The sequence below is a fragment of the Manis pentadactyla genome, chromosome 16 (assembly GCF_030020395.1).
Source record: "Manis pentadactyla isolate mManPen7 chromosome 16, mManPen7.hap1, whole genome shotgun sequence".
NCBI classification, from domain to species: Eukaryota; Metazoa; Chordata; class Mammalia; order Pholidota; family Manidae; genus Manis; species Manis pentadactyla.
This window is the reverse complement of record NC_080034.1, coordinates 41,550,887-41,577,972: the sequence shown is the minus strand read 5'-3', so window position 1 is coordinate 41,577,972 and position 27,086 is coordinate 41,550,887. Positions and strand designations below refer to the sequence as shown.

At 54.7% G+C, this 27,086-nt stretch overlaps 6 protein-coding genes and 1 long non-coding RNA gene across 22 annotated transcripts; 3 read left to right on the top strand and 4 right to left on the bottom strand.

Moving 5' to 3' along the window:
• The first annotated feature begins 156 nt into the window (after positions 1-156).
• Positions 157-3,481, top strand: EGFL8 (EGF like domain multiple 8). 6 transcript variants are annotated; one of them, XM_036875537.2, is made up of 8 exons: positions 157-958; positions 1,477-1,605; positions 1,827-1,949; positions 2,034-2,164; positions 2,245-2,340; positions 2,448-2,618; positions 2,703-2,782; positions 2,861-3,481. In XM_036875537.2, exons 2-8 carry the CDS (start codon positions 1,505-1,507, stop codon positions 3,320-3,322), a joined length of 1,164 nt encoding a protein of 387 aa, XP_036731432.1. In that variant the 5' UTR covers positions 157-958; positions 1,477-1,504; the 3' UTR covers positions 3,323-3,481. The 6 variants fall into 6 exon arrangements, with proteins under 6 accessions (XP_036731432.1, XP_057350286.1, XP_036731437.1 ...); XM_057494303.1 differs by having other exon boundaries at positions 157-986; XM_036875542.2 differs by having other exon boundaries at positions 157-1,605; positions 2,052-2,164; positions 2,861-3,014; positions 3,327-3,481.
• Positions 2,644-12,019, bottom strand: AGPAT1 (1-acylglycerol-3-phosphate O-acyltransferase 1). 10 transcript variants are annotated; one of them, XM_057494302.1, is made up of 10 exons: positions 10,537-10,674; positions 10,047-10,134; positions 7,446-7,527; positions 7,031-7,117; positions 6,503-6,711; positions 6,151-6,284; positions 5,677-5,852; positions 5,419-5,514; positions 5,223-5,295; positions 3,628-4,836 (listed from the first exon to the last, which is right to left on the bottom strand). In XM_057494302.1, exons 5-10 carry the CDS (start codon positions 6,700-6,702, stop codon positions 4,652-4,654), a joined length of 864 nt encoding a protein of 287 aa, XP_057350285.1. In that variant the 5' UTR covers positions 6,703-6,711; positions 7,031-7,117; positions 7,446-7,527; positions 10,047-10,134; positions 10,537-10,674; the 3' UTR covers positions 3,628-4,651. The 10 variants fall into 10 exon arrangements, with proteins under 10 accessions (XP_057350283.1, XP_057350285.1, XP_057350284.1 ...); XM_057494301.1 differs by lacking the exon at positions 7,031-7,117; XM_036875558.2 differs by lacking the exon at positions 10,047-10,134 and having other exon boundaries at positions 10,537-10,672.
• Positions 12,020-12,895: 876 nt separating this feature from the next.
• Positions 12,896-15,463, top strand: RNF5 (ring finger protein 5). Of its 2 annotated transcripts, none has more exons than XM_036875674.2 (6): positions 12,896-13,304; positions 14,204-14,222; positions 14,320-14,432; positions 14,539-14,593; positions 14,669-14,786; positions 14,891-15,463. In XM_036875674.2, the coding sequence occupies exons 1-6, from the start codon at positions 13,165-13,167 to the stop codon at positions 14,986-14,988; spliced, it is 543 nt and encodes a 180-aa protein (XP_036731569.1). In that variant the 5' UTR covers positions 12,896-13,164; the 3' UTR covers positions 14,989-15,463. The 2 variants fall into 2 exon arrangements, with proteins under 2 accessions (XP_036731569.1, XP_036731570.1); XM_036875675.2 differs by lacking the exon at positions 12,896-13,304 and adding an exon at positions 13,937-14,101.
• Positions 15,464-15,628: 165 nt separating this feature from the next.
• On the bottom strand, positions 15,629-18,615 carry AGER (advanced glycosylation end-product specific receptor). The gene is made up of 11 exons (XM_036875673.2): positions 18,491-18,615; positions 18,208-18,314; positions 17,892-18,081; positions 17,647-17,711; positions 17,450-17,537; positions 17,173-17,355; positions 16,907-17,037; positions 16,574-16,715; positions 16,270-16,296; positions 16,012-16,138; positions 15,629-15,890 (listed from the first exon to the last, which is right to left on the bottom strand). The coding sequence occupies exons 1-11, from the start codon at positions 18,540-18,542 to the stop codon at positions 15,794-15,796; spliced, it is 1,209 nt and encodes a 402-aa protein (XP_036731568.2). The 5' UTR covers positions 18,543-18,615; the 3' UTR covers positions 15,629-15,793.
• Positions 18,616-20,035: 1,420 nt separating this feature from the next.
• LOC130681351 (uncharacterized) lies at positions 20,036-20,399 on the top strand. The gene is made up of 2 exons (XR_008994455.1): positions 20,036-20,172; positions 20,211-20,399. It is a non-coding gene; the product is annotated as an uncharacterized LOC130681351 (long non-coding RNA).
• PBX2 (PBX homeobox 2) lies at positions 20,217-24,042 on the bottom strand. Its single transcript, XM_036875671.2, has 9 exons — positions 23,807-24,042; positions 22,848-22,921; positions 22,339-22,586; positions 22,069-22,259; positions 21,752-21,887; positions 21,489-21,642; positions 21,028-21,116; positions 20,821-20,907; positions 20,217-20,701 (listed from the first exon to the last, which is right to left on the bottom strand). The coding sequence occupies exons 1-9, from the start codon at positions 24,025-24,027 to the stop codon at positions 20,609-20,611; spliced, it is 1,293 nt and encodes a 430-aa protein (XP_036731566.2). The 5' UTR covers positions 24,028-24,042; the 3' UTR covers positions 20,217-20,608.
• Positions 24,043-24,849: 807 nt separating this feature from the next.
• GPSM3 (G protein signaling modulator 3) lies at positions 24,850-27,022 on the bottom strand. Its single transcript, XM_057494240.1, has 5 exons — positions 26,822-27,022; positions 26,544-26,603; positions 26,246-26,339; positions 25,830-26,023; positions 24,850-25,604 (listed from the first exon to the last, which is right to left on the bottom strand). Exons 1-5 carry the CDS (start codon positions 26,879-26,881, stop codon positions 25,467-25,469), a joined length of 546 nt encoding a protein of 181 aa, XP_057350223.1. The 5' UTR covers positions 26,882-27,022; the 3' UTR covers positions 24,850-25,466.
• Positions 27,023-27,086: the final 64 nt, after the last annotated feature.

Below are 27,086 nucleotides of genomic sequence, written 5' to 3'. Positions count from 1 at the left end.
TGGGGATGGCGAGCCTGAGGCCTGGGTGCCCAGATGCCTGGTCTGGAGTGGGACCCCCTTGGTGTTTTGGTTCTCTCAATACCCATTCTGTGTGGGTTCCTGATTTTCTATGGGTTCTTTCCTGCTGAGGACAATTCTCTTCCTGTCACAGCCTAAGATTGGGGGGCTGAACCCAGGGCTCCAGTGGTTTGTGCCCCAGCCTCATGGGTGGAATGCGCCTGCCACCCCCAGGCTAGACAAGGGGGCTAAGGGTCAGGGTGGGCATTTGTTGCACCCCTTTTTGACCTTTGTCAAACTCTGTAGGTCAGAGTTGGGTGAGGGGCTGGACAATGAGTCTCCTCTTCCTTGAAAGGAGGAATTTCGGTGGAGACAATAGGGCCCTGTCTGCTCTGTATGGGGGTGGTGGTGGCTGACTCAACTCTGTTCCCCTCTAGGCCCTGACAAATGTCATCAAGAAATGGGGGCAATTTTCCCCTGTTGTCCTGGGCTGCCCACCCCTGCTTCCTTTGTGATGACTTGCCCTCCTTTCCTCAGCTGATCTTGCCTCTTCTCCCATGGTCTGATCCTGCTTTGTTCTCTGCTTTGATTTCCAGACCCTCAATACTCCCCCAGAATTTGTTCGTTGAAGGTGGGTGGGCAAGGGCCAGGGATACTGGGGATATTAAAGCAGCAGCAGCCTTTGCTGAGTTGGGGGTTCCAGAACTAAGGGGTCTCAGAGGGTTGGGAAGATACCTTTAGGGGGCCCTTTGCCGGGGTGGGAGTGAGGGTAGTGGGACTCGGACCCCACTGAGCAGATCAAGTTGGTGCTGTGGAGGAGGCCTGAGGAAGGGGGCGGGAATGGGAGGACTGTGTGGCCCAGCCCCTCCTCTCCTTTGCTGCTGCCCAGCCCGCCCACCAGTCTGAGTTGCTGCTGCTGAGACTGGTCTGCCTGGAGTCTCCAGGAGAGAGGGAAAGACAGGTGGGGAGAGGAAGTCAGCTGGGAAAGGGTAGGGGCTGCTCAGAGCCTTAGAGCGAGTGTGAGTTGGGGGGTGCTGTGGGAGGGAGAGGTGTGAGTATGTGAGGGTAGTAGGGATGTGTTTAAGGTGTGAGGCTGCCAGGTGCATGGGTTTGTGTGTGAGGTATGAGGAGTGTAATGGTGAATATCTGAAGTTCTGAAGGTAGGAAGGTTACGGTAGAAGAGGGCTAGTTAGAGATATTAGAGATCGGTCATGTTAGAGAGGGTCACGAGGGGAGGTTAATGTGTCTGGAGGGGATTTGCAGGGAGGGTGTTAGGATGTGACTGATGTGCTGAAGGAAAGGTTGGTGTTAGTTCAGTGTACACACAGATGCAGATGATCCTGGTGGCTAGTGCAAGTGTGTACAAATCAATGTTTTGCTGCCCTTCAAGGGCACCAGCAGACTGCTCTTGGAGGGACTGGAGCTGGAAAAGTCCATAGGACAGGGGAAGGGCCTCCTTTAACCGCTTCTTGCCTGCAGCTGGCAGAGCCTGGAGTCAAGGAGAATCATGGGGTCCAGGGATGAGCTGTGCACTCTCCTAGCCGGACTCTCATTCTTCCTGCTACTGATGTCAGGCGAGGGGGCCAAGGGTGGACCCCTCAAAGAGAGGTGACAACAGAGGGGGCGGGACCAGGGACAAAGGCTTCATGAAACCTTCTGGGGGGGGGGGTTTGGCTTCACAGGGGGCAAAACAAATTATGCTTAGAATGGGGATGAGGCTGTCACTTCGAGGGAGGGCTGGACCTCAGTAGAGCCTTGAGGGAAGTGGGACCCCTGGCTCCCCAGGGCCTGGCCCACTCAATTCTCTCCTTTGTCCTGCATGGGTGCAGCCAGGGGATCTGCTCCAAGCAAACATTGGTGGTCCCGCTCCGTTATAACGAGTCCTACAGCCAACCGGTGTATAAGCCCTACCTGACTTTGTGCGAAGGAAGGCGCATCTGCAGCACCTACAGGTGGGGGAATGGGGAGCCTGGACTCTGAGGTTTCTCAAGGGGAACCCTAAGAACCCAGACCAGGACCCACATGCCAATCTCCAGCTGGGCCCTGTGTTCCAGGACCACGTACCGCGTGGCGTGGCGGGAGGTGAGGAGGGAGGTGCAGCAGCCCCACGTCGTGTGCTGCCAGGGCTGGAAGAAGCGGCATCCGGGGGCGCTCACCTGTGACGAAGGTGAACCTGGGTCTTCCCAGGCCTGGGGGCGGGTAGCGGGCTGTTGATCCGGGTCTGAACCCCGCTTCCTCCTCCCGCAGCCATCTGTGCCAAGCCCTGCCTGAACCGTGGCGTGTGCATTGGGCCAGAGCAGTGCGAGTGCGCCCCGGGCTGGGGGGGGAAGCACTGTCACGTGGGTGAGTCGGCTGGCCCTCCTGGCGTGGAGACTCCAGGGCCTCCCTACCCACGGGGGCACCCGCCCCCACCCCCACCCACTCAGCCCCCGCCTCTTTCCTGTAACTAGACGTGGATGAATGTAGGACTGGCGTCACCCTTTGCTCGCACCATTGCCTCAACACTGCAGGCAGCTTCACCTGTGGCTGTCCCCGTGGCCTGGTGCTGGGCCCCGACGGGCGCACCTGCACAGAGGGGGACCCGGAGACCCCAACCAGTGCCAGCATCCTTAGCGTGGCAGGTGAGCGGGTGGGAGCATGAGCCGCGGGGAGGGCCCGGGCCGGCAGCAGGGCCGGGGCTGTGGTCAAGTCCTCCTTTGTCCCAGTTCGAGAAGCGGAACCTGATGAGCACGCCCTGAGCTGGGAGGTCCGTGAGCTTCGAGCGCGTCTGGAGCGGCTGGAGCAGGTGAGCCTAGGCGCCTGGGGCCAAGACCGCAGGGTTCCCGCCCCTCCCCAGCACCCCAAGGCTTCTTTTTCTTCGTAGTGGGCCGGTCAGGCTGGGGCCTGGGTCCGAGCGGTGCTGCCTATGCCACCCGAAGAGCTGCAGCCTGAGCAGGTAGCCGAGCTGTGGGGCAGGCATGACAGAATCGAGTCTCTCAGCAACCAAGTGCTGCTGCTGGAGGAGAGGCTAGGTGCCTGTGAGTCCACATGCCTGTCTGCTGGGACCCCCATCCCCTGGCAGCTGGCCCCGACTCTTTCAGACACTTTTCCCCAGTTCAGTTTTCTCTTTTCCCAAAACTTTCTCCAACACTCACTCTTCCCACACTGTCCCAGCTACCTGCACATCACTACCCTTTTTTCTGGTACCCTTCCCCGATCCCTGTGTTCCACTTATTGTCAGGTTAGTGTCGAGTCTCTACAGTGCCCATCACCCACTCCAAGCTGGAGGCAGCCCCAGAAATCCACAGTTCACAGCCAACCAGCCTGCCTGTCTCCTTGTCATTAACCAGGCTCCTGTGAGGACAATCGCCTGGGCCCAGGCCTCAATCGGCTGCGATAAGGAACCTCTGTAGAGCCTCTGCCCCCTAATTTATACAGAAACTGGACCCACTAATCCTCTGGGATTGGCCAGATGGGGAGCTGCAGATAAGGTTATTTGCCACAAGGAGGAATGAGCAATGGAATCCTCTGAGCGCTGCAGAAAGGAAGGCGGGGATTTGTCTTGGCCAGCTCCTGAGCCTTTCAGAGCAGACTGCCTGAGGAAGAACTGCTTCAACTCCCTAACCAGTGCAGCCAGAAAGGACCAAGATCTCTCTCTCAATCTTTATTCTCAGTTTCTTGCTGTTATCCAGATAATTAATAAAAAAACCAACCACGCAAAACTGGGTCCCACCCTCTCCTTTTGCTCCCAGCCCACATTCCCAGTTGTGGGCACAGTGTGGGAGGCAGGGAGTGGCTAATGCCACAGGGGAGGAAATGAAAACTGGCTCAGAGGGGAAGCCTCAAAAGAAAGAGAAATAAATTAAAAGCCCTCCCATCCCCTCCAGTCAGGGTTCAGTTCCTTTCCCCAACTTCTCAGTGAGCAGAAGTGATACAGCACCTGATGTCTGCCTCTTCCCCTTGTATCTGGTTAGAATGGTACAGCAGGGCTACAGGGGGCTGGGTTGGGGCCAGGACCACTGAAAAACTGTACCACGGAGACGGGGGAAGCAGAAATATGAAGCCCAAACTGGTATCCAGGAGTGTGCTCAAACCTGGGCACCTGGGCACGGACAATGATGACACCTCTGAGTAAAAAGAATCCAGCCTCAACTAACAGGAGGCACCATGGGAGGGAGGGTGAAGGTTCTGAGGAGCGTTCCCAGGATGAGCCTGGGGGAGTGTTCCAGGCATCAGCTTCCAGCCACAGCATGAATCCAATCCACTGAATCCATGGACTTGGGATGGGGTGGGGAACTGTTCCACAGAATGGATGAATTCACTGGCCAATGTTGGGTGGAAAGGAGAGAAAAACCACAAAGAAAGGGTTCACGGGGGACAGGATGGAGTGTTCCCACCCTTGTGTAGGCTGAGCCACTGGAGATGAGGAGGAGGCAACTGTCCCACAGACAAGATGGCACAGGAGGTGGGTGGAGGTCAGAGTGGAGACTGTACTGAGGCAAGAGTCCATGAGGGGAACTGGGAAGGGGCAAAAAGCAGTGCTGTGTCCACATTCACTTCAGAAGTTGAAGATTCCAAAGAGGGGAACAAGTGGGGAGAGGGGAAATGAGATAGAGGGTTGGCCCACTGGGCTGGTAGGTGTGGGGAGGCAGGTGACAGTAGATGAGAGGGGAGCTCAGAGCCGGGCCTCACCCACCCCTCCAGGCTTCTTCATATAGTCACCACCACCCCGGCCATCAGTGGAGATTTCTTGGAAAACAGTGAGCATGGAGTGCCGGACTCTGTCAGCCAGACCTGGGACGTCATCTGGTGTCAGCCCTTCTGTGGGCACTGGGGGCAGCACCCGAACCTGACATCGCCCTGGGAGGGGGTAAGCACCGTCATGGCCTGTCTACCCAGGCCTTTGCCCACAGGTAGGGCCCAGTTTCTGAGCTTTTCTACTCCCATCCTCAACCTTTCAGTTCTCTTCCTCCTACTCTGGAAAACCTCCCATTTGCCAGCTGCCACCTGTTCTCTGAGGCCCTCCTGCACAAAGCCTTTCCCCAACCCCAGTCCAGACACGTCCTCAGCAGCTTCCAGCTCCCATCGTGTAGGTTTAGCATTTACTGCTGAGTGTTATTCTAGATGTGCACACACAGGCCTTATCTTTCCTGCCGGACAGTAATGGCCCCTCAGGGGGACCACCCCTCTGGCCTCTCCCATGACACTTCTGCTGTCCGCACCCCCAGATCCGCTCAGGCCCTTACCTGAAGTAAAGCGGCGCTCCTTCTTGCAGTAGAAGTCTTGATAGGAGGACATGACTATGGGGACAATGGGAACCTGGGGGGGGAAAGCAATCAGCTCACAGCTCCCTTCTGAGGCCCCGCATGACAAACCTCTGCCAAGAGAGGAAGGGCTGGTGGAGGACTGGGGCTTAGTGGCAGAAGGGGAAGTAGTAATCACCTGGGCCTGTACTGCAAGGTGGAAGGCGCCCCGCTTGAAGGGCAGCATGGAGCCGTTGTGATTTCTTGTGCCCTCAGGAAAAACCCAGACCCGCACCTAGATAAGAAAGAGTCAAGGAAGACACATACTTATGCAGGGGTCAGAAAATGGTTCAGTGCTGTAATGGGACTTCTGAGGCCAACTGGTTCTGCATATCAGTTTATTTACAACTGTTTTACTCCATGACCCCTCAACTCCCATTTCTGCAGTGTGACTCACATCCTGGGTTAGCAGGGTCTGGGCGACTTCAGACATGACACTGATGGCATCTCCAGTGCGCTTCCGGTCGATGAAGATGACTCCTGCCAGCCAGCAGGCCAGCCCAGCAGAGCCGGCCCACAGTAGCTCCCGCTTGGCAATGGGCACACAGCGGCCTGGCAGTACCTCCATCATCCCTAAAGCAGAGGTGGGGTGGGGTGAGGATCAGGATGGAGGCAGAGTATCATGAGGGGTAAGTCATCACCCACATTACTAGGGACTGGAAATAAAGGAAGGAGACTCAGGGAATGAGTGACTAAAGGTTTATCACCTTCTTATGAGGGCAGTTCTACCCCAGGAAAGAAGGCGTGGGAGTGAGCAAGGGGGCAAGGCCCCAGAAGAGGCGGAGTTGAGGACCTCAGGGGAGGAAATTCGGGGGAAGGTTCCAGGAGGAAGGGTATGGCTGGGGGGAGGTGTGCCCTATGAAGGTCTCACCAAGCAGGTCGAGGGAGCTTTGGTGGTTGGAGACGACAACGTAGGGCTGTGAAGGAGGGAAGTGGTGAGCCCCACGCACCTCCACTCGGATCCCGTACAGGTATTTGATGTGGAGCAGCATCAGCCGCAAGATCCTGTGGGGTCACGGCAAGGGGTTCCAGCGGGACCCACTGACATCCACTGGCATGCCTCAGCTCCCCCCACTCTATTACCTCCCTGGGCATGTTTGCAGTCCTCTCCCCTAACTTCTCCCTGGGCTCACTCAGTCTCTCCTACACCACCCCATCCTCCCCATCCACTGTGTGCTTCCAACCCTTAGTTCCTTCACCACCCAACACCCCTCGCCCCTCACTTCATGTTCTCAACGTTGCGTCCTCGCACAGCACACACAGGGATAGCTAGCACAGCCAGGAAGAGGATCCAACCATTGTAGAAGGCCATCTTGAAGAAGTACTTGGCACTGGGGCTGCAGAACCACAGGGTGGGCAGCAGGAAGAGCAGCAGCAGGAAGAGCAGCAGCAGCAGTGTCCATGCCCCTGGCCACAGCTCCATTCTCGCCACCTGCAGGGGGCACAGCAAGGGGCGTGGGCCTGGCTCCTGAGGCAGCTGGGCAGGCAGGATTTCGGGCGCTGTCAGGACAAGGGCCAGAGACACAGGACGGGGCCAGAGCTCCCGTGGAAACCGGCCCAGGATGCCTCTCTAGAAAGGGGGCAGCAGTGGGGAAGGAGCTTGGGCTGCTCTTCCACCCTCTCCCTGAAGGCTCCAGATACATTCAGATAGATAGGAGACACCAGAAACAGACCTCCACAGCTCACAGAGACATGGTAATTAAAAGACAAAAATGATAATAGCTAACACCTGTAGCTGCTAAGGGTCTTACAGTGGTCTGTGCTGTCCAGCATGGTAGCCACCAGCTATGTATGGCTGCTGGGCACTTGAATTGTGGCCTAATCTGAATTGAGATGTACTGGAAGTGTAAAATACACATCAGTTTTCAAAGACTTTCAAAACAGAATGTAAAATGTTCCCATAAATATTAATAATTTTTTATATTGATTACATTTTGAAATTATAACCTTTGGACATACTGGGTTAATAGAGTATATTACTAAAATTATTTTCACTATGTTACATTTTATCTTTTTGATGTAACTACCAAAAATTTAAAAGTCATCTATGTGGCTTGCATTATATTTCTATTGGACAGGCCTTGTCTGTATACCAAGGGTTTGCTTAAATACGAACCACACAATTTACATTTTATAGGAAATAGGCCGAAAGGTTAAATAACTTACCGGAGGTGATACGGCTCCTAAGAGGCACTTCTAGCTTAAACCTAGGCAGATTGTGCTCCTAACCACTCAGTTGCACTGCCACCTGTAGGTATATGTACAGGTGTGCACAGGGCAGCCAGCAGTTATAATGAAAGTGACAAAACACCCAGACATTCTCAAGGGCTGAGGAGCAAGAATAAAGGCCCTGTCACTAATGCGAACACAACACAATCATACAAGGACTGACCTGTTCACACATATACACAAGTTTATAATCACACCCACTGACAGATAAAGGAATGTGAACGCATACCTAAAAAAGTGCTCTCCACCCAGGCAGCCCCACCCCCCATGCCCCATTCCCAGGTAAACCCCTGGACATACCAGGAGTAGCTACATCCATCAATCTGCCCCCCAAGACAGGCAAACAAATCCTACTGTCCCCTTCCCTCCCCTGCAGTGACACTGGAGGCAACTTGGTCAGGCAGGTACACCATGTACCCTGTGAAAAAAGGAGGGTTGAGAGTGAAAGAGACATCACACCACCTGTCCTGGGAGGGGAAAAAGCTCAGGAGGAAGAGGCGCAGGCTCACAGACTCTGCTTTCAAAGCTCTTCCTCCTTCCTCCACTCTACCCCACTGCTGGAGGCTGGTCACAATTCACAAAAAGGGTGTTCAGGCAAATACCTATCACTCCCAGCAAGGCTAGAGGCACTGCCTTCCAGTGACAAGAAGGTCAGTGCTCAAAGGTAAGCCCAGAGCCAAGAGTGAAGCTATACAGGAAACAGGTGATAAAGGAAACACGACTCTGCGAGCCTTAAAACGGCAGGCTTTCCGAGCTGCTCCAGCCCATTGCCCCTGCAAGTTCAGACCAGGTTTCCCCGCTGGACTGTTAGCAACAGGCTCTTGACTCTTCCCCTCCTTCCAGTCTTCGACATGGCAACCACAGAGATTTTCCTGTAACACAAATCTGAGCATTTCTCTGTCTTGCCTAAAGGCCCTTCCTAACAAGCTGACTTCTGCTTACATCTTTGGCCACATCTCCACAAAAAAAGTTTTGCCCTAAATTGATTTACTTCAGTTCCTCAGACACACCATGATTCTTCATGTTTCTGTGCCATGAACATGCTGCTCCCTTTGGCTGGAATGTCCTTCTGTTGCTTCTTTACAGCTCTGTGTCATGTTTTGGAGGTCTGCCTGAACCTCCCCAGGCCTGAGTTTTCATTATACTTTTATCTTGGTCACTGGTTCTTAAAGTGTAAAAATGAAAATCCTTGGACTTCACTCCAGATCTCTTCAATCAGAAATTCTGGGCATTGGGCCCATTGATCTGTATTTTAACAAGCCCTCTAGGTGAATGTGAGGTGTGCATGAGTTTAAGAACCACCAATCGTGACACCACAGTGGGTGTAATTGCTCACTGCCATTTCTGTTTCCCTCCCAAGTCTGTAAGCAGCTTGAGGATAATGAGTCTGTCCTATTCCCAATACCCAGGACAGAAAGAGGCAGAGAAGGTGCTCAATAAATATTTGCTAAACAGATTATAAGGCTCCATCCATACCCACACAGTCATAATGACAGAGAAGGCGGCTTTGATCTTAAATCAGATACTACCCTCCTGAGGACAATTAACTATGAAAAGGCACCAAAAAAGCAATGAATACACCAAGTCTCACAGTCACCACCTCTGGATACACACGTACAATACATGGTCTCGGTAAAGGAGGGCGACAGCAATCAAGATGGCACATACTGTCTCACACACAAGAGAAACATACAGAGTGGGGATTAACACACCACCAGGGAAAGATGCTGGTGTCATCAAATACATGGCAACAGTGAAGAGTGGGGGACAGATAATGCGCATGGCAGGGCTGACCCTGTGGCATGCATTGAACTCCAACTGATCATAGCCACTGGCGAGATACTGTGTGTGAAGGGACACAGGCCAGAGAACTTAGTAAGGTAAGGCATAGGGGATGGTTATTTGGGGACACGGAGGCCGTTACCTTCTCTAATATGTGACATTAAGTGATCCTCTCCACAGCAGAAAGGTCCAAGGATTTATAAGCACAATGGAGTGCCAAATGCATTAATGAGCATACAGTTCACAAAATACACTGCCAGTAAAATTAAGAAATAGTATGTGCAACCAGAAACACACATATTATGGCCATGTTACATCAGCATATCATGCGAAAGGTCACATATATGTGCAATGTGAACCATGACTGGGAAAACACATGCAGCAAACAGGTCAATCCGATCACAACATGAGTGTGCGCTAATCAGCTAAGCTACGGGATCCCACATGAAGACACCGCGTGTGATGGGACCGTGGACATGAGAAACAAAATCAGATATAATCTTTACAAGCTAAAATAAACATGCAAAAACATAAAATGTGCAAGAAACATGAGACCATGTTATAGCTGCAATATAGGAAGACACACACTCACACACTTGAGCGTTTCAAGGCTGGAGGTGAGACATGGACATAGGACATGAGAATGGACAATTCTGATGGGAATTACCATGTAATTTTTCCACAGCCTATGGATAAGTATAGGGATAATCTAGCATCACGCAAGCCATTAAACATATCGCAGGCACACAAACTCACTGTGAAAACATGGCCCCCCTAAAGGCATCTGTATGTCAGTAAGGATCTAGCAGTGTGGAAGGCCACTGAGAAACAAGAGGTCCTGTGCCTACGTGGAAAAAGATGTCTGAGGGCATTCCTAGGAAGCAAATCTGGGGGGTAAGGAGGGCAACAAACCTTCTCTAGGCCACAACCCCCTAGGAGTCGTGTGGGGCCAAAGGGCAGGAAAAGGAACTGGGGAAGGTGTCCGGGAATTCCCTCTCCAGGACTGCCTGTCCACACCCCTATCCCAAATTCACAGAGTCTCCACCTCTCCTCCCTCTTGTGTCTCTTCCATCTTTCCTCTCAGGCTCCCTCTCATTTCTCCAGCAACCCTCTCCCCAGTCGGCCTTTTTTTCCCCAGCAACCCTCTCCCCACTCCGCCCTCCCAGACCCAATCTCTCCCATCCCCTCCTCCACGTCCCTTTCATCACCCTCCTCCCACCTCCTCCCACCCCTTTCCCGCCCCCACCTCGGTGGGGTGGGGGGCCTGGGGGGCTGGCCCCCTCCCCAGCCAGGCTGCGGCAGCGGTGGTGGCGGGTGGCTGTCTCTGCCTCGGTCGGGGTGTCGGTGCCAAGGGGGCGACAGGATTTGGGGATGTCCTATCCCCGGCCGATGTAGGGGAGGTGAGATTGGGAGGCTGGGCCCATAGCGGTAGTAATGGTAGGGGGTTGTCCCCCCAGCTCCCTCCCTCCCTCCCTCCCTCCCTCCCTTCCTCCGGTCTCTGAGGACTGGGGCTGCCAATGCCGCTATTCCCCCACCCTCCCCAACGCCGGCTGGCTTCCGGGGCTGGCCAGGAAGTAGGGGGCGGTGATGAGCGGCCTGTTTTGCCAATCGCCTCCCAGGGACCCAGGCATCTCCTCCCGACATGTACGAGTCTCTTGCTAGCTCCGCCCCACGAGAGCTCGACCGGGCTGCCTTCCCTGCTTCCAGCTGCTTTTTTTCTCTTCAGCTTCCTTTTGGCAGTCACGGCTTGTGTGTCCCTTGGTGCTGTATGCCTTCCTTGACCCATTCCTTCTCATTCTCCATCAGCTCTCCTCTTACTTGGTTTCTTTTACTTGTTTTTTTCTTTCCCTCTTAACTCCCACATTAGTTATTCTTTCCCACTCACTCCAACACCGTCTCCCATTCAATTTCAGATATTTACCAAGCACCTACTATATGCCAAGCACTGAGTTGTTCCTTTTCTCTTCAGGACTCCTTCTCGACGCACCTCGTTCTCCAACCCTCTTGACTGGTCTCTGCCTTTTGTACCCCCAGCTATCTCCCAGCAGTCCAGCCTCCTCTCCCTGCCACTGTCCTTCATGCTCTTTTAACCTCAGTACTTTTTCTTTACTAGTTCCTTCCTTCCTATCTGCCTTCTTAATCACCCAAGCTGAGACAACTCCTTTCCCCAACATAGAATCTAGGGGCATCTTTTCTTCCAGTGGAAACTGGGCATTAGGGTTGCTTCCTTTAAAAAAATGAGTAAGAATACTGATTCCTCTGGGATGAGCATACCTCCTTAATTTCTGCAGCCATATATCTGCTCCCTCTCCAATCCCTGATCCTCTCTTTCCTATACTCCCATTATCCCTTTACCGGGATCATTCCATCACTCCTTCCTTGGTCTCCACCTCTTTCTCACAATAACCTTGTTGCTAAACCTCTACAGGTGTGCTTGAACCTTCACCTCCCTTGCCGTCCTGCCAACTCCCAACTTCCACTTTTCCTCAATTGAGTCACGTGGACATTTTATCTAGGTGTTAACAGCCCTCAGACACACTTTCGCCCGGCACGAGTTTACATGACTTAATAGAATGTAAAGGACAGTGTAGTGGGTGGACTGTTACCGAATTCCGCTCCTTGGGCTACAGTGAGCGTCACTGACTGTAGAAAAGTCCTAAAGTCACACAAAAGGCCCAAGAAGCTCTGAAGTAGCTTGCGGAAGTCTCAGGGGTCTAGCTCTGGAGGAAGACCCTGTTCTCAAAAAGGAAGGGGCGGGCCTAACCCCAATCCGTCGCGGGTCGCCTAAAAAGGGGTGGGTTTTGCCCATTCTGCACCCACTTAGGGGTGGAGCTGGGCCTTTATTGCTTTTAAGGTTTAAAGCAGGACTGAGATCAACTCTGTTCTACTTCAGGTCACATTAAAAAAGGGTGGGCTATCAGTTCTGTAAGTCACCTAGAGAGGGGTGGGCTGAGTCGTCCAGCCGAGGGAGACGGGTTAACACCAGTGCCGCAGACCGCTGCTCGCACCACCTAAATGTTGACTTAATCTCAGTTCTTCGCCCTTCTTCACTAAGAGGGAGGGGCAGACCCAGGTTCTACTATCTACGTTAGCAAAGGAGGCCGGAGCCATTTTGAACCCTGTAATCCCAGTATTTGCTCTTTTCTCTGAGCTCTCTTCTCCGATCTCGGCCAATCATAGGCGAAAGAAATGGCTCAATCATCCGAGAGAGATCACAGCCGAGGACCCGGATGAGGTCGAGCCTAGGCCTTTGAACTCCAAATCCCACCAATTGTAGTACAGTCACCATGGCGACAAGATAGAGGTGCAGGGGTGGGATCAGGAAATGCTCAGCCCTCATAGGATTAGCTCACCTCTTCCCGCCCCCCCTGCTGCGCACGCGCATTTTCCCTAACCACCATTTTTTTCCCCTAGAGTTCTAGCCAATCAATTGCTTTGGAGCCGTACGCTCCAAAGTCCAATAGGAATCCGGACATTCTGTGAAAGAGGAAGCGAAGGAAAGAAAGGGGCTTATAGTGGCGAAGTCTGTGTAGTCCTGAACCAATTGTTTCTGCCCTTTGGCTATGACTGGCAGCTACTCAGACGAATAAAGACTTCCCTGGCCGGGCGACAGCGTGAATACAGACTACGACTTGATCTGCCAATAGTCACTATGAAAGGGCAGGACCGCGCAAACCTCTTTCTACCCCCACCCTTTGGGCCAATCTTTTCTTTGGAACCCTATATGATTGGCAGGCACTCAGACCAATAGCGGTTAGATATCCCTGAACCCTGCCCAACGACCGCGGGCAGGAGGCGGCTTCTCGTTTGTTGGGGCGTGTGTATGTGTGTTTGAGGGGATTAAGGGGTAAACTGGGGCAAAACAGAACCGACCATGGCCGCCGCGGAGGAGGAGGACGGGGGCCCCGAAGGGCCAAATCGCGAGCGGGGCGGGGCGGGCGCGACCTTCGAATGTAATATATGTCTGGAGACTGCTCGGGAAGCTGTGGTCAGTGTGTGTGGCCACCTGTACTGGTGAGAATCCAGGAGGCGGGCGAAAAGGAATGGACTGAACACCATACTGAGGAGGCTGGGGCGGGGGGACTATATCATCATGCAGAAAATCGGAGGTCCGAGTAGGGGACTTAGGTCTTTTGGGGTATGTGTGGGCGAGAATGTCACGTCTGTACAGAGGAGACCTGTGGGACAGAGTGTCTTAGTAACTAGGAGTTTCGGCGGATAGTGTTAAGAGGAAGCGGGGCGAGGGGCACTACACGTACGTATGGGTGAGACCCCAGCCACCTTACCCCAGAGAAATGAGGGGACTTAGCTTTACAGTTGGAAACGAGGTAGACTCAAAGGTTGGTAAGGCATGCATCAGTTGAGTAGGGGGAGACCTAGGAAATGTGGGAACACATTCAGATGACATGAGTGGGAGTGGTATGACAAACATGGGGACAAGGGTACTGTGGAGGGGCAGCTCCCGGAGGTTAAAGAATTGTGGAAATAGGGACTTTATTGGGCCTAGGAGAGAGGAAAGGGAGTAGTAGGGGAAGGTGCTAATAAAGGGGGTTTGGTTTGTGAGTGATGGGGGCAAGGATGGGGCTAGGGCTGAAAGATCTAGAAAGGGGTGGTGGCTGCAGAGAACTGGAAACTAAGAAGGGAAGGCATAGGGTGTGTGTGTGTGTGTGTGTGTGTCTTGGGGGAGAATAGAGAGGAGAGGGTTGAGCATGTTGAGAATGTACATAGCTTCAGGTGCTGGAAGATAGAAGCAGGAAGGCCAAGTTGGCTGGCATGGTAGAGGTTGCAGAAAATGTGAAAAGAAAAAGCAGGTAAAATTTGGGAAGAGGAGGCAACATGGGACTCTCTGAAGTTGTGTCTGTGTCTTCTCTGTTCTGTAGCTAGTTTGACCTTTTCTTTTTCCCCCCATCCAGTTGGCCCTGTCTTCATCAGGTGCGTACTCAGGCGAGGTGAAGAGGGAAATGGGGGAGGTCTGAGGAGCTGGAAGACCCTGCTGTGTACTGGAAACCACTTCGTTTTTTTCCCCCAGTGGCTGGAGACTCGGCCAGAGCGGCAAGAGTGCCCAGTGTGTAAAGCTGGGATCAGCAGAGAGAAGGTTGTACCCCTTTATGGGCGAGGGAGCCAGAAGCCCCAGGACCCCAGGTGAGAGAGAGAGGCGGTGGTGCTGAGGGAAGGTGGGAGGCTTCTGCCCTGGGAGTGGGGTTTGGGAGAGGAGAGGAAAATTTCTTGTTCCTCTCCTCTTCCACAGATTGAAAACTCCGCCCCGTCCCCAGGGCCAGCGACCAGCTCCAGAGAGCAGAGGGGTGAGTCTTGTCTGGTGGGTTCTTTCCTTGCCAAAGACTTGCCCGGTTCTTCTCTGACTTTCTCTGTCTCCCTAGGGATTCCAGCCATTTGGTGATACCGGGGGCTTTCACTTCTCATTTGGTGTTGGTGCTTTTCCCTTTGGCTTTTTCACCACCGTCTTCAATACTCATGAGCCATTCCGGCGGGGTACAGGTAAGAGCCTTCCTCAGCTCCTGCCAGGAGCTCTCCGAGTCCCCTCAGGCCCCCTGCTGGCCTACGAGTGGATGCTTCTCCCACAGCTTTCCTCTCTCCCACAGGTGTGGATCTGGGACAGGGTCACCCGGCCTCCAGCTGGCAGGACTCTCTTTTCCTGTTTCTCGCCATCTTCTTCTTCTTCTGGCTGCTCAGTATTTGAGCTGAGTCCCCTTCCTGCCCACATCCAGCCAGTGGAGAATCAGTATTGGGGGTCCCTGCTTGACCCTTCCTTACTCCTGGATCCTCCCCGCTAACCCCTCCATTTCTGTGGTTAAGGTCAACCCTGGTCATCTTCCAGGAGTGTGTGGGGAGGTGAAGTGACATCTGTGCATAGACTAGGAGAACCTTCTGCTCTGCGCTGCTCACTTAGCCTCAGAATTCCCAGCTCTGGGAGAGGAGGACAGACTGAAGACAGTGTTTGTTTCTCCTCTCTCGTGATCCTTTGCATTTCCCCAGATTTCTTGATTTGATGTTGAAAGGTGGGCAAGCCTCCCTCTGACTCTCCCTGACTTGCCCCTTGCTAATTTAATTTAATTGTTCTCTCCCCAGTGTCTAATATGTGTTCTGACTCTTAAGTGTTTCCTTTCCTTCACTACATCCTTTATTACAAATTCAATAAACAAGGTGAGATGTATTGATGGGAACTCTGCCCATCTTTGTCCTTCCCCCCTTCCTAGGACAGGAGCATCACCCCAGCTTGACATTGGGTATGGTGTGGGGAAGTGTGGGGGTGAGCGCCTCTCCTTCAAGGCTCTCAGGGGTGTGGGGGGTGAGGAGACACACACAAACACACAAGCAAATGGGGTGAGACTGTCAGATGTTTACTCACACTGTGGGAGGCTCTGGTTGTGGAAGAGAGTGTGGTGAAGTGGGGTAGAAGTTACACAGGGGAGAACTGATCTGGGGCAAGAACAGAGTCTGGGAGAAAGAGAAGAAAGCTGATAGATGGGGTTGCTGTGGGTCCGTCAAGGCCCTCCAGCATTGCTCTCTGATGCCTCTGGCTCCTCTGACTGACTCAGCTCTGCTCGCTCCTCCTCCTCCTCCTGGTTTTCTGGGGCCTTCCTGGGGAGGAGAATTGGGAGGAATTCTGCAGGAGGTTTCTGGCATTCCGTCATTCCTCCCTCCACACCCCTCTTGCTGCTTGGAAGCCTCAGGCCTGAGGTGTCCGGCATTCTCCATTCACCTCTCCTCGCCTCGGCGTCGCCACTTTTGCCACACGATGATCCCAATAAGCAGGGCAGCTGTCCCCAAGCCTCCCAGGATTCCCAGGGCCAGGGCTAGAGTTCCCAGTGCTGGCCCTCCCACAGAGCCTGTAGGAAGATGAGAATTAAGGTAAGGACCCAACCCCCACCATCCCCCATTCCTTTCTTGTTGACCTTCCCCCACCCCCACATCATGTTGGGGTCTGTCTGCTTCTCTCTGATGTTATACTACCCCTCACCTGCAGTTGGTCCCTCTTCACCTGTGTCTGGAAGACACTGAGAGCAAGTCAGAAGGGAGGGCCTTGCTTTGGAAAAGAGCTATTTAGTGGGAGCCCCAGGGGAGTCAGTTCAGAGTGGAGAGGGAACAGGCTGGGCTCTTCTCTTGGTAGGGCTTGGGTAGGGCAGAGGAGGCCTGGGTGTGGGTGCACTGAGGAGGGGGTGGGTGGCTCTTGGAGACAGTGCCAGAGAATGGGATAGGGAATTAGAGCCTGTACCCTCCCTTAGCCCAGCCCTAGGGTCCCTGAGATTTAGACGTCTCCTCACCAATGATGCTGATGCTGACAGCACGGCTCTCCTGGGGCCCGCGGCTGGGATGGGTGGCCACACAGCTGTACATTCCCTGGTCCTGAGGCCCCACCTCAGGGAGGAGCAGCACGGGGCTGGGGGAAAGGGGCAGGGGTATGCCCTGGTGGGGGAGTGGGACAGAAGGCTATTACAGGCCCTGTCCACACATCCCATACTCCTGCCTTTGTCTCCACAGCCTCGGATACCCTGCTTCTTTCCCGGCTCCTCACTTGGTTCTCTCTCCACAAGCTCCCTGCTCTCCTAGTTGTCAACGATGTATCTACCTCCCAGCACCTTCTCCAGGTCACTCACGTCCTTGATCCAGTGGATTTGAGGCGGGGGCTGGGCAGGGGCCTCACAGGTCAGGGTCACGGTTCCACCAGGAGTGACTGCTCCACCTTCTGGCTCCACCACCAATTGGACCTCCTCTACAGACACAGGTTCTGGGGGTGGGAAGGGGCATGAGGTTGAGAGTCATACCTGTGTGGTCCCAGTGGCCGTTGGCTTGGCCCTCTCTAATGGCAATACTTTGACAATGTGTTCACCGAGCTTGGGGCCTTCACCACCTCTGTGCTCACCCCAGACATTGAGCTGGACGGGGGCTGCTTGTAGGGCTCGATGCCGGGGAAGCCCAGGGCTGAAGCTGCAGGAGAAGGTGGTGTGGGGAGCTCCTCCCCGGGCTGGGGTCACCATGAGCTGTGACTGGAGTGTGAAAAGCCCTGTCTCAGGGTGTCTCCTGGTCTCTTCCTTCACAGACACTCCTATGGTGGGGGAGGACAAGGCAAAACATCCCAGGGTGGGTCAGGGAGAGGGATCAGAAAGAAGGCAGCTAGGAGGGGGGACTTTGGGACTAACCTTTGCCATCAGGTATCAGGGGTTTCCCATCTGAAAGCCAGCTAAGAGTGCCTGCAGGGTAGCTCCCCTTGGACACACACGTCCCCACCTGGGGAAAAAGAAACCTCATTATCTGAAAATCAGAGACACGTGTGCACAGCTCCCTTCCCCTTCCATCTTCAGGACCACTTCCCACTTTTCCCCTAGTCTTTCATTACCTTACTGGGGACACCAGCCACGAGTTCAGAGGCAGGATCAAGAATTTCTGGCTTCCGAGGAATTTCTGAAGGAGAGAAAGTTCCCATCAGAGGCTGTAGCTTTGAAGATTCTCATGCCTGTGGTGTGGGACTGGGGGCAGCTGAAGTCAGGTTCTCACACCCCAGGTCCAAGGAGTCAAGGGCTAGGGTTGAAGGCTTTTCCTTGCATGAGAGGTGGGCTTTGGAGAAGGTCCTCAAACTCTTACGGTAGACTCGGACTTGGTAGTTGGACTTGGTCTCCTTTCCGTTCCGGCTTGTCGCCCGGCACCGGAAAGAACCCTCGTCCGGGATCCCAACAGCCGGCAGGAGAAGGGAGCCATTGGGGAGGACATGAGCCATGCTATCCCATCCTCCCTGGGAGGACAGGATCTTCCAAGCTTCTGTCCGGCCTGTGTTCTGGGGACAGAGGATAGGGGCCTAAATAGTGTAAGCTCTTTGGGAAAGGACTGATATGGGTGGGGAGCTAGGAATGCCCGTCACTGGTCTCTCTGGAAGTGGGAAGGCTGCAACAGCCCTGCTTACCAGTTTCCATTCCAGCTGCTGGGGTGGTTTCTTGGGGACCCCTTTACAGTTCAGCACCAGTGGCTTCCCAATCCGGGCTGTGATGTTTTGATCGCCTACCACTGACCCTGGGAGACAGCACCACAGTGGAGGGGCAGGAAGGGAGATGCGGGCTAAGCATACTAGGACAGGATGAGTGAGGGAGCTTGAAAAGCAGTTCCCAGGTTCCAGAAAAGTTTGGGATTTGGAGAGGAGAGGTAGAATGCTTCCTGGAGGGAGGATTGGTACTAGGGGAGTGGCTTACCCCACAGACCGAGGACCAGCACCCAGGCTCCAGCTGCTGCCCCTGCTACCATCCTGCTTTCTTCCCAGTTTCCTGGCTCTGTCTGCCCTTCACTGCTGTGGCCACCGCCCTAGGTGGGGCTGGGGCTTGCACCCTCTCCCCTGCCCCCATCTCTCTGTCCAGTCCTGCCACAGAGAATGCTAGGAATTCCTGCCTCTCTGACAAGGGTCCTTCAGGTACTAGGAGAAACAATTATCACCCCACCCCTGGGCACTGCCAGCCTCTGGGCACTGCCACATCCACGGAGGTGGGGAGCATACCTCCTAGGACCTCACTTCCACTCAGGACCTCCAACCTATTCCATTGGTCCACTGAGGGCTGCCTGCTGGACTGGAACTGCATCTCCACTGGTCAAGGTTGCTAGGCAACAGAGTCAGGCCAGGCTGTTCTTTGTGGACAGGAGGCAAGGGTGGAAGTGGTGGTGAAGCAAAGCTGGGGGGTTTGGGGAACTAACCATCTGGGCTTAGGAGAAAAAAGTTTTTCTATGGGATTTCTCATGTTTTTGAAAATAATTCTCAACTAAACCCAGGGGAAAAAGAAATTTCTTTATTTAAAACTGCATTTTTCTTCTGTGAAACTACAAGTTTACAAGTGAGGAGAGAACTGCCCCTGGCCCGTGCCTCCTGCCCACCACCCATCACACTCCCAATCTGCCCCCCAATCCTGCTTGGGTCTTTGATGAGAGGAGTTCCTCACTATGACAGTCTTTATAAAATCCTGAGGATGTTTGAGGGGTTCAGATGGTCGGGTTCAGGGCCAAGGATGGGACAGTGATGGTTTTACTTTCTCCCATACCTGGCTTTTTGCAACCTCCCTCCTCTCCCAACCCTCTTGATTTTGGACTGAGGGGGAAAAAAAAGACATTTCCTTTCTGAGGAAATTGTGGGAGATACATATACATCCACCCCAACCCATATTTAACATATTTGGCAATAACCCCCTCCCTGTTCTTCCCCCCCAACCTGCAAATAGTTTTAATAAAAGATTTAATAAAAGACGTCATTCACAGGGGAAGGTGGCATTTTCCTCAAAATAGTACTAAGTCCAGCCCTGCCCATGGATTGTGGGAAGAGGGGGATAGGCCAGCAGAGCAAAGGGCCTGACTGCCTCCCCACCAGGTGCAGCAGCAAGATGCCTGCAGAAGCAAAGAATGTCTAAGTGATTTTCTGGGGACAGGCTCGGTGCCCTGCTAAATGTACTTCCTGATGGACAGGACTGGAGCCAGGTGGGCCTCTTCACCAGTTCTGTATGCTCTTTCTCTTATCATGACCCCTTTGGCTATCACCCCTAATATGGGAAAGCAAGAAATTAAGAAAAAAAATCAACATATTTATAAAAACATCTACTTCCCCAAACTAAATAAAAAAGAACCAACAACAACAAAAAATAAAAAAAATACAGATGGATCCCAGGGTTACTTTTTCTTTCCTTAGAAAAAAAAAAAGTTCAACCCCAAAGCCCAGTCAACAATTCCCTAAAGTAGCAGAAACTCCCTCCGAGGTAGATAGATATCTGAGTCAGACACTCTTGTCCACCGAGCGATTCTATTGGTTTAAGATGAGCTGCGTATGAGGTAATAAAGCCTTCTGGAGGGGGTGGGGAGGCACAGGGGGCGTGGCCAATGTCTTCTGTCCAGCAGTTGTGTCCCCATTTTTGGCATCTCTGGGCAGGGTGCATACAGATCCCAGAGCAGATAAGTGGGGTGAGGGAGGGAGAGTGGGGGAGCCAAGAGAGAGAGAGACAGAGACAGAATAGCTGTATGTATATACGAGAAAGAATAGAAAGGGATCTGAAAAATAGGGTTCTGGTTGTGTATTTCTGTGTAAGAGAGAAAGGGAGAGAGGAAGAAAAGACTGAAAAGGAAAAAGGGGAAGACAGACTCCACTCTCCCCTTAGGAGATCCTATTCTCTCTGCCATGTAGTCAGCACCCCCAGCACTGGAGAGTCTGGCCGGGGAGGGAATGACCCCATTTGCCCTTCTGTCTTGTGCTTCTCCTTTCGGGGTTGTCCTCTGGATGCCTGTGTCCTCTTCAAAAGTTGCCTTGTGAGCCCCCACCCGTGTGGCCCTTAGGGGTGAGATCAGTTGGAAGTGTCAGAGTGAACGCTCCCTGGTCCCTCTGTCGGGGATGTCACTGAGGACGGGGTAACAGCCTCCTGCCAGCTGCCATTTGCCTGGAAAAAGAGAGAGATGAAGGGCTCTGGGAAACCCAGTGTGGGGGACAACAATGCCATGAAAAAGGTCCTCCTGTCCTGGTGGAGGTGGAAGAGCAGGGCATCAGGTATCCACTCACCCTCATTTCCCTAGGGCTGTACATCTGGCTTCCTCCGAGGTTATCGCCATAGCCCCCTGGCCCCATTGAGTGTCGGAGTGATTCCACCTGCAGATGGCAAAGGAGGGTATGACACAGTGAGAAGCCTGAAAAGAGAAGTCTCATATCCTCAAGGAAGGGAAACTGAGTCTGGGAAAGCCCTACTTAAGGGGAGATGGGCCACCTGACCTGGGAAGCAGAATAGGAATCTCCGTTGAGCCCGGGCATCCCCAGAAACATGTCTCCGGATCCTGAGAGATTGAAAGAGCCACCAGAGCCTTGGGGGAACAGAGAGAGTGAGAGTTAGGGGAGTGTATCAGAGCGTGTGATGGCAGACAGGAGACTCACCATGGCTCTCCATTTCCAGAAAGCTCTCTTAATTCACTCTGTGGGGCTGCACCACTGTGTGATTACTCATAAAACACTGCAACACTCAGAAGGAGTTTTTGAACCTTCCCTGGCCACTTGCTGGAAGCAAGGCATAAGTGACTTTGCTGGAGTGGCCTCTGTCTCCCAACATCCCCATGTCCTCTCAACTTGGCCCCTCTCACCCACAGGCCCCCTCTCTACTAGGATCCTGCCTAGATAGGAAGTGGGAACAAAGGCAGGAAGTGTACAAGACAGCCAGCCAGGGTGGCAGCAGTATCCACCTGCGGAGGAAGGGGGTGTTGGGGAGCTGGTACGGCTGTGGCCCCCCTGGGTGACTGACACGGCAGTCTTGACAGCATAGATGTTTGCCTCCTCTTGGAACTTTCCAATATTTTTCTTATAGCGAATCCGCTTGTTGCCAAACCAGTTGGAGACCTATAGGGGGTTGGGCAGAAAAAAGGGTCAGGTGGATAAGCCCCTCAGTAAATGCAATCGGGGAGCTTTTTGCCTGAAAACATCACCTCCCCAAGCTTTCCCCCAATACCTGAGAGACGGTGATTCCACACTTCTTGGCGAGCTCCTCCTTAGCCTCCTCACTAGGATAAGGGTTACTCAGGTGGGAGTAGAAATACTCATTTAGGACCTCGGTGGCCTGTTTGCTGAAGTTCCGGCGTTTTCTTCTACAGAGAAGGGAAAAGGCTGGTGAAGAGGACGTTGTTGCCCTCGTGGGGCTTCCATGTTGCACAACTCCGGAGGGTGCCACGGTCATAGAGTTCTTAGTTGTGCAACATGGTGGCCACGCAGCTTGGGGAATGGGAAGGAGCCCAGTGTTGGGGGCTGGCCTGGGTCCCTGGACCCCACCTGGCATCCAGGAAGCGGGAACGCAGGATCATGACAGCCTCGCAGGTGCTCTGCTTGAGCTGCATCTGGATGGCACTGAACTTTCGATGGATGATGCTCACCATGCGCTCCATCTCCTTGGGTGCCACGGGCCGCGTGCGGCTCTGCTCCCTCAGCAGGTTCATGACATGGGTCGTGAACTCGTTACATGCCTGCAGTGGAGCCGCCCTTTGGCCTTAGGATTCCTCCCATGAACCTCCCCCTCCACCCACTCTAGCCTCCTCTCCTCACCTGCTCATACTTCTCCAGCTCTGAGTGGTAGATATGGCGGATCTGGGCAAGTTTGCTGCGGTAGTCCGAATGCTCGATGGAGTTGTCAGGGGAGCCGCCACCCCCCGAGGCTGCAGCGGCTGCCGCTGCTGCTGCTGAGCCACCCCCCTTCTCGGGCCCAGCCACACCCTCTGCCAGAAGCATGTTGTCCAAGCGCATCAGCTGTGGGTCCACAGGCTCCTCCTCTTGGGAGCTTCGAATGCTGAGGCCTACCATGAAGGCGAGTAGACTTAGGGACTCAGGCACCCCATACCATGCTCTCAGCCCTCCAGGTGCCTTCTTGGAGACCCAAGTTTCCAGGCTTTGGTTCCTGCCCCAGTCCCCTTGTGCAACCTCCCTGACCCTCACTTTCCTTAGGGCCCAAACTATCAAATTCTTAGCCTAGAGTGAATCAAGAGCTATCAATACTTAGTCTTACAGTGAACAGGGTTCCACCCCAGAGTTGAGGAATCAGAGGGGGACCCACATACCTGTTTTCTCCTTGATTTCACACAGGACACTAAAGAGAGCAGGCTTCATGCGGTGACAGTTTAGGGCATGTTTCCTTGAGAGGAACGGGAGAGAAAAGTTGAGAAGCTACAGAAATGGCAGGGGGACCATGAGGGTAAGAGAGGGGAGCCCCAGAACATGAAGGGGGATAGGAAACAGGATTGGGGGTGGAATGAAATTGAGGGTTCTTGGGGGATCAGTTCCTACAGCATGGAGCTATGGGGGGAAGTACAGGCAGCAGGCAAAGGGCACCAGGGGCAGGCAGGGGGCTGTGGGTGATGGCCTAGATGGCTACAGAGGGGGAGTGTGCAGTGACTGCCAAAGTGAGGGTGACTAGGTAGATTTCAGAGGAACAGAGATGGAAGCTGGTAAGAAGAGTCCTGAGATGCCAGAGGGGCTGGGATGCTGAGAAGTGGGGAGTTCAGTATAGATGTGTGTGGAGGGTCCTGGGACTGAGCAGGGCAGGAGGCACTGATGTGGCTAGTGTGGGCTGAGCAGGGGTGAAGGGTGGGTGAGGCCCTTGTAGGCTGGGCCATGGGTGGAGAGAAGTGGTAGGACCTCTGGGGAAGGATGTGGAGGTCCCCAGGTCTGGAGAGGCTGGGGGTGGGCGGAGAGTTAGGGAGAAGACAGCATAGCAGTTTCTTAGTCTGGGAGCCAGAAGGGGGCCCCAGATGGAAGATGTTGCAGGGGAATGTGGGGGTCAATGAGAGGTTGAGGGGTGAGATAATCTGGGGTTCCCCTCTTTGAAGGTTTCAGGGCCCTAGGGGTGAAGGGAGGTTTGAGAAGGATCACTTATCTCCAGGGTCCCGCCAGTAAGGAGAGGAGAAGAGAGCTGCAGGATTCTGGAGAGGGTCCTGGAGTTAGGAGGGCTCCCAGAAGATGCAGAGCTTGTGAATGGGGCTTCTGGATCTGTATGGGGTCCCGGGGTGGGGGCACTCACTTGGCCTGGGCCTCGTCCAGGCTCTGGTCGGTGATGGTCATTATCTGCTGCAGAATGTCCCCGATGTCTTGCTTCCCTCGTCCTCCCGGGACCCCCCCACTAGCCCCAGCGGGGTCTCCGCCACCGGGAGGCTCCCCAGAGCCCCCAGGCTCCCCACCCACCAATCCCAGTCCCCCCCGGCCCCCGCCTGGAGGGGGCGGCCCCAGCAGCCGCTCGTCCATAGTTGGGGGGGGCCCTGAGGCCCCCTCCCTGCTCCGCCCCTCCCCCCCTCCTGGTTACAATCCCCCCCAAACTCGCCGGGGCCGCTGCTCCCTCCGCCCCAAACCCCGCCCGTCTCCCCCTCTCCTGGCTCCCCCGGGGGTTCACCCCGGCCCTGGCGGGAGACCTGGGGTACCGGCTGGGCCCCCACAGGAGACCCCGGCCCCCGGCGGCGGAAAAAATGGAGCCGGGGAGAGGGAGAGGGAGAGAGAGAGACAGAGAGAGAGAGAGAGAGAGGAGGCCCAAGCGGGGGTGTGTGTGAGGGAGAGGGAGGAGGGAGGGGGGAGGGGGGCTGGGGGAGGGGAGCCGGGGAGGAAGAGGAGGGGAGCAGAGAGGAGGAACAGGGAGGAGCTGGGGGCGGGGAGAGGCGACGGAGACCGAGGAACTGGGACCGAGTGGAGGAGGGGACGTGGGGAGGAGACTAGTCCATCCGGGGGAAGTATTGGAAGGCCCCGGGCCGGACTTCTGTGGCCTGGGAGTGGGTCGTGCTGGGCACTGGGGGCCGTCTGGGTTCTGAATCAAGGATCTAGGTGATGTGGACTCTGGCTGCTGGAATGCCTGGGTTCAGACAGCTCAGTTCATATTTCTTTTCCTAATGACTCCCCTCCCTGTTCTACTTAATTAAAACTGAGAGAGGGGGGCTTGGGGGGTGATAATTAGGGAGGTCTCCAGCCGCTGCTTAATGAGCCAGTAATTAACCAGCCAGGGAGGGGAGCTGGCCACCCGCCAGGCTGGGGGTTACCTTCCTACCCTCCGTCCCAGCAGCCCCAGACACCAGTCTTCAGTCCAGAGGAGAATTACATTTATTTATACAATCAAAACAGACAGACTTGGAGCAGCACTGGGAAAGGACCGTGGGCAGGGCTGTCCCTTCACAGCCCGCAGGCCCTCAGTCCCGGCGCTGGGGCGGGGTGGTGCTGGGCAAGGGAGTAGTCTTCCCTTGGCTGTGCCTTCTCTTCCTCTCTTATTGGGAAGGAGGGTGGAGCTGTCTCAGGTCATGGGAGATTTGCCTGTTCTTGGGAGACACTGGCCTGAGCCCTCAGATCCTGACTAGTGGCTTGTCTATTGAGGGGTTCTCACAGCTCAGGACCAAGACTCCCAGACACTCCCTGGAATCAGAGGAGAGAATGGGATGTCCCTCAGGGGATGGGATCCTCTCACTACCTGGAGCGCCCCGGAACTACAGACAGGGAGTTGACCATCCTACCTTGACTATTTCCCAGGATTTGAGGAATTTCACCCCCTCCAGTTCCCAGGGAATGTAGATGAGGGTGATGAATATTAAGATTTCTGCTGGGTCTTCCAGTCTCTGGTGCCCCTGCCAAGCAGGGCTGAGGGCATGCAGTGAACTGTCCAGCTTTGAGCCCCAGGAGTGCAGGGGAACTGGTGGGAGGCTCAAGTCTCAGCAGGTGTGAGTGGGAGGCCGGGACCTTTGCTCCTCCATTCGACCCCCACCCTGAACTCTCAGCAGCAGCTCCAGGAGCTCCTGTCCCCCTGGGGGCAGGGGAGGCTCTGACCGCTGGGCTTCCATCCGCTGGCACTGGAGGAGTGGAGGGAGGGAGGGCGTTGGGGAGCTTCTAAGAGAGTGGGCCTTGAAAGGAGCCAGGGTGGTGTGAAGGGCATATAGGACACCTGTGATGGGGATGGAGTAACTAGGAGCTGTGATGGTGGTAGATGCCAGGGGAGAACGAAGGGAAGGGCCCAAAAGAGAACATGGGCCAAGAGACCAGGAAGCCTGGGCCGTGCCTCCTGGGGGGTGCCTCACCTGGTGACTAAGGATGGTGCTGTAGAGCTGTTCTCTGTCTTCAAGAGGCCGGGCTGGGGCTAGCTTTGGGAGGTTCTGAGGGGTGTGGAAGGTGGCCCTCTGCTCCTCTAGGCGGCGGGACTGGGCCTCAGCCACCAGGTCCAAAAGGAGCTCAGTCTGCAGGGAGAGTAGGGAGGCCGAGCAGGGCCCCAGGGCTGGGGAGAGGAGGGGGAGGGCTCAGAGACCCTTAGATGTTGGCAGACAGAAGTCGTGGGTAGGGGGGTGAGATGGTTAGGGACTTGGGGTCAGAGTTGAGGGGTTGCCTTTGGGGCTCCGGAGGAGGTGGGGAGAGGGCTCATGATAGAGTGGGTCTTGGTAATAGGATCAGGAAGGATGTGGGCACCAGGGTCAGAGAGCTGCCTGTGTGGTGGGGGTACCTGTGCGGCGGGTCCCTGGAGGAGGGGATGGAGGAGCAGATCGCCAAGGCCGAGGGGTGGTCTTCACAGGGGGCCAGCCATGCTCATCCTGATGCTGAGACAAACATCCGTTCCAGTCAGGTGGGCAGGGGGCTAGGCCAGCAGCCCATTTCCTCTTGCTGGGTCTCTATTCCTGCCTCAGTAGGGCTGTGTCCAAGCCCTGCCAAGTGCCCTGAATCCACCGTCACTAGATCTCTGCTCCAGGTCCTTCCATCTCCCTCTCCCCCAGTGTCATCCTCCCCTCTGGTGCCCTGCTCACCTGCTTGCCATCCTCTTCTTCCTTGGGTGTCTCAGCCTCCATCCCCTGGAGGGGAGAAACCTATGGGGAAGGGGTAGCTGGGATTTGGGAGGAAGGCCAGAACCTGGGTTCCTGAGGGGAGTGGGGGCTGAGAGGGGTCGGGGTGAGCCAGGGGCTGGAAGCCTGGGTACTGAGCAGGAAGCTGGGTTCCTGGTCAGCCCCCCCACAGCCCCGCCCATCCCTGTCAACTTCCTCCAGTTCTCTTTTCCCACCCGAACTGTTTGCTTGCCCTCTCTTGCCTCAGGGAAGCACAGAGGCTGGGAAAAGTTACTCCAGCTGCAGTAGCAGAGTGGGTTCATGGTGGGTAAGGACTCGGCCTTCTCATCTCCAGAGCCTCAGTAACCCCGGAGTCCCTGGCTCTGTTCCCTTCACCCCCCTCCTCCCCTTCAGCTCTTTCTGTCAACACAGGAACTAGCTACACAGGAAGTGGTTTCACTCCTCAGAATCCCCCCTCCCCCAGGTCCCTTCCCTAAGAGGGCCCCTAATGTAGGATTCAGCCCTCCC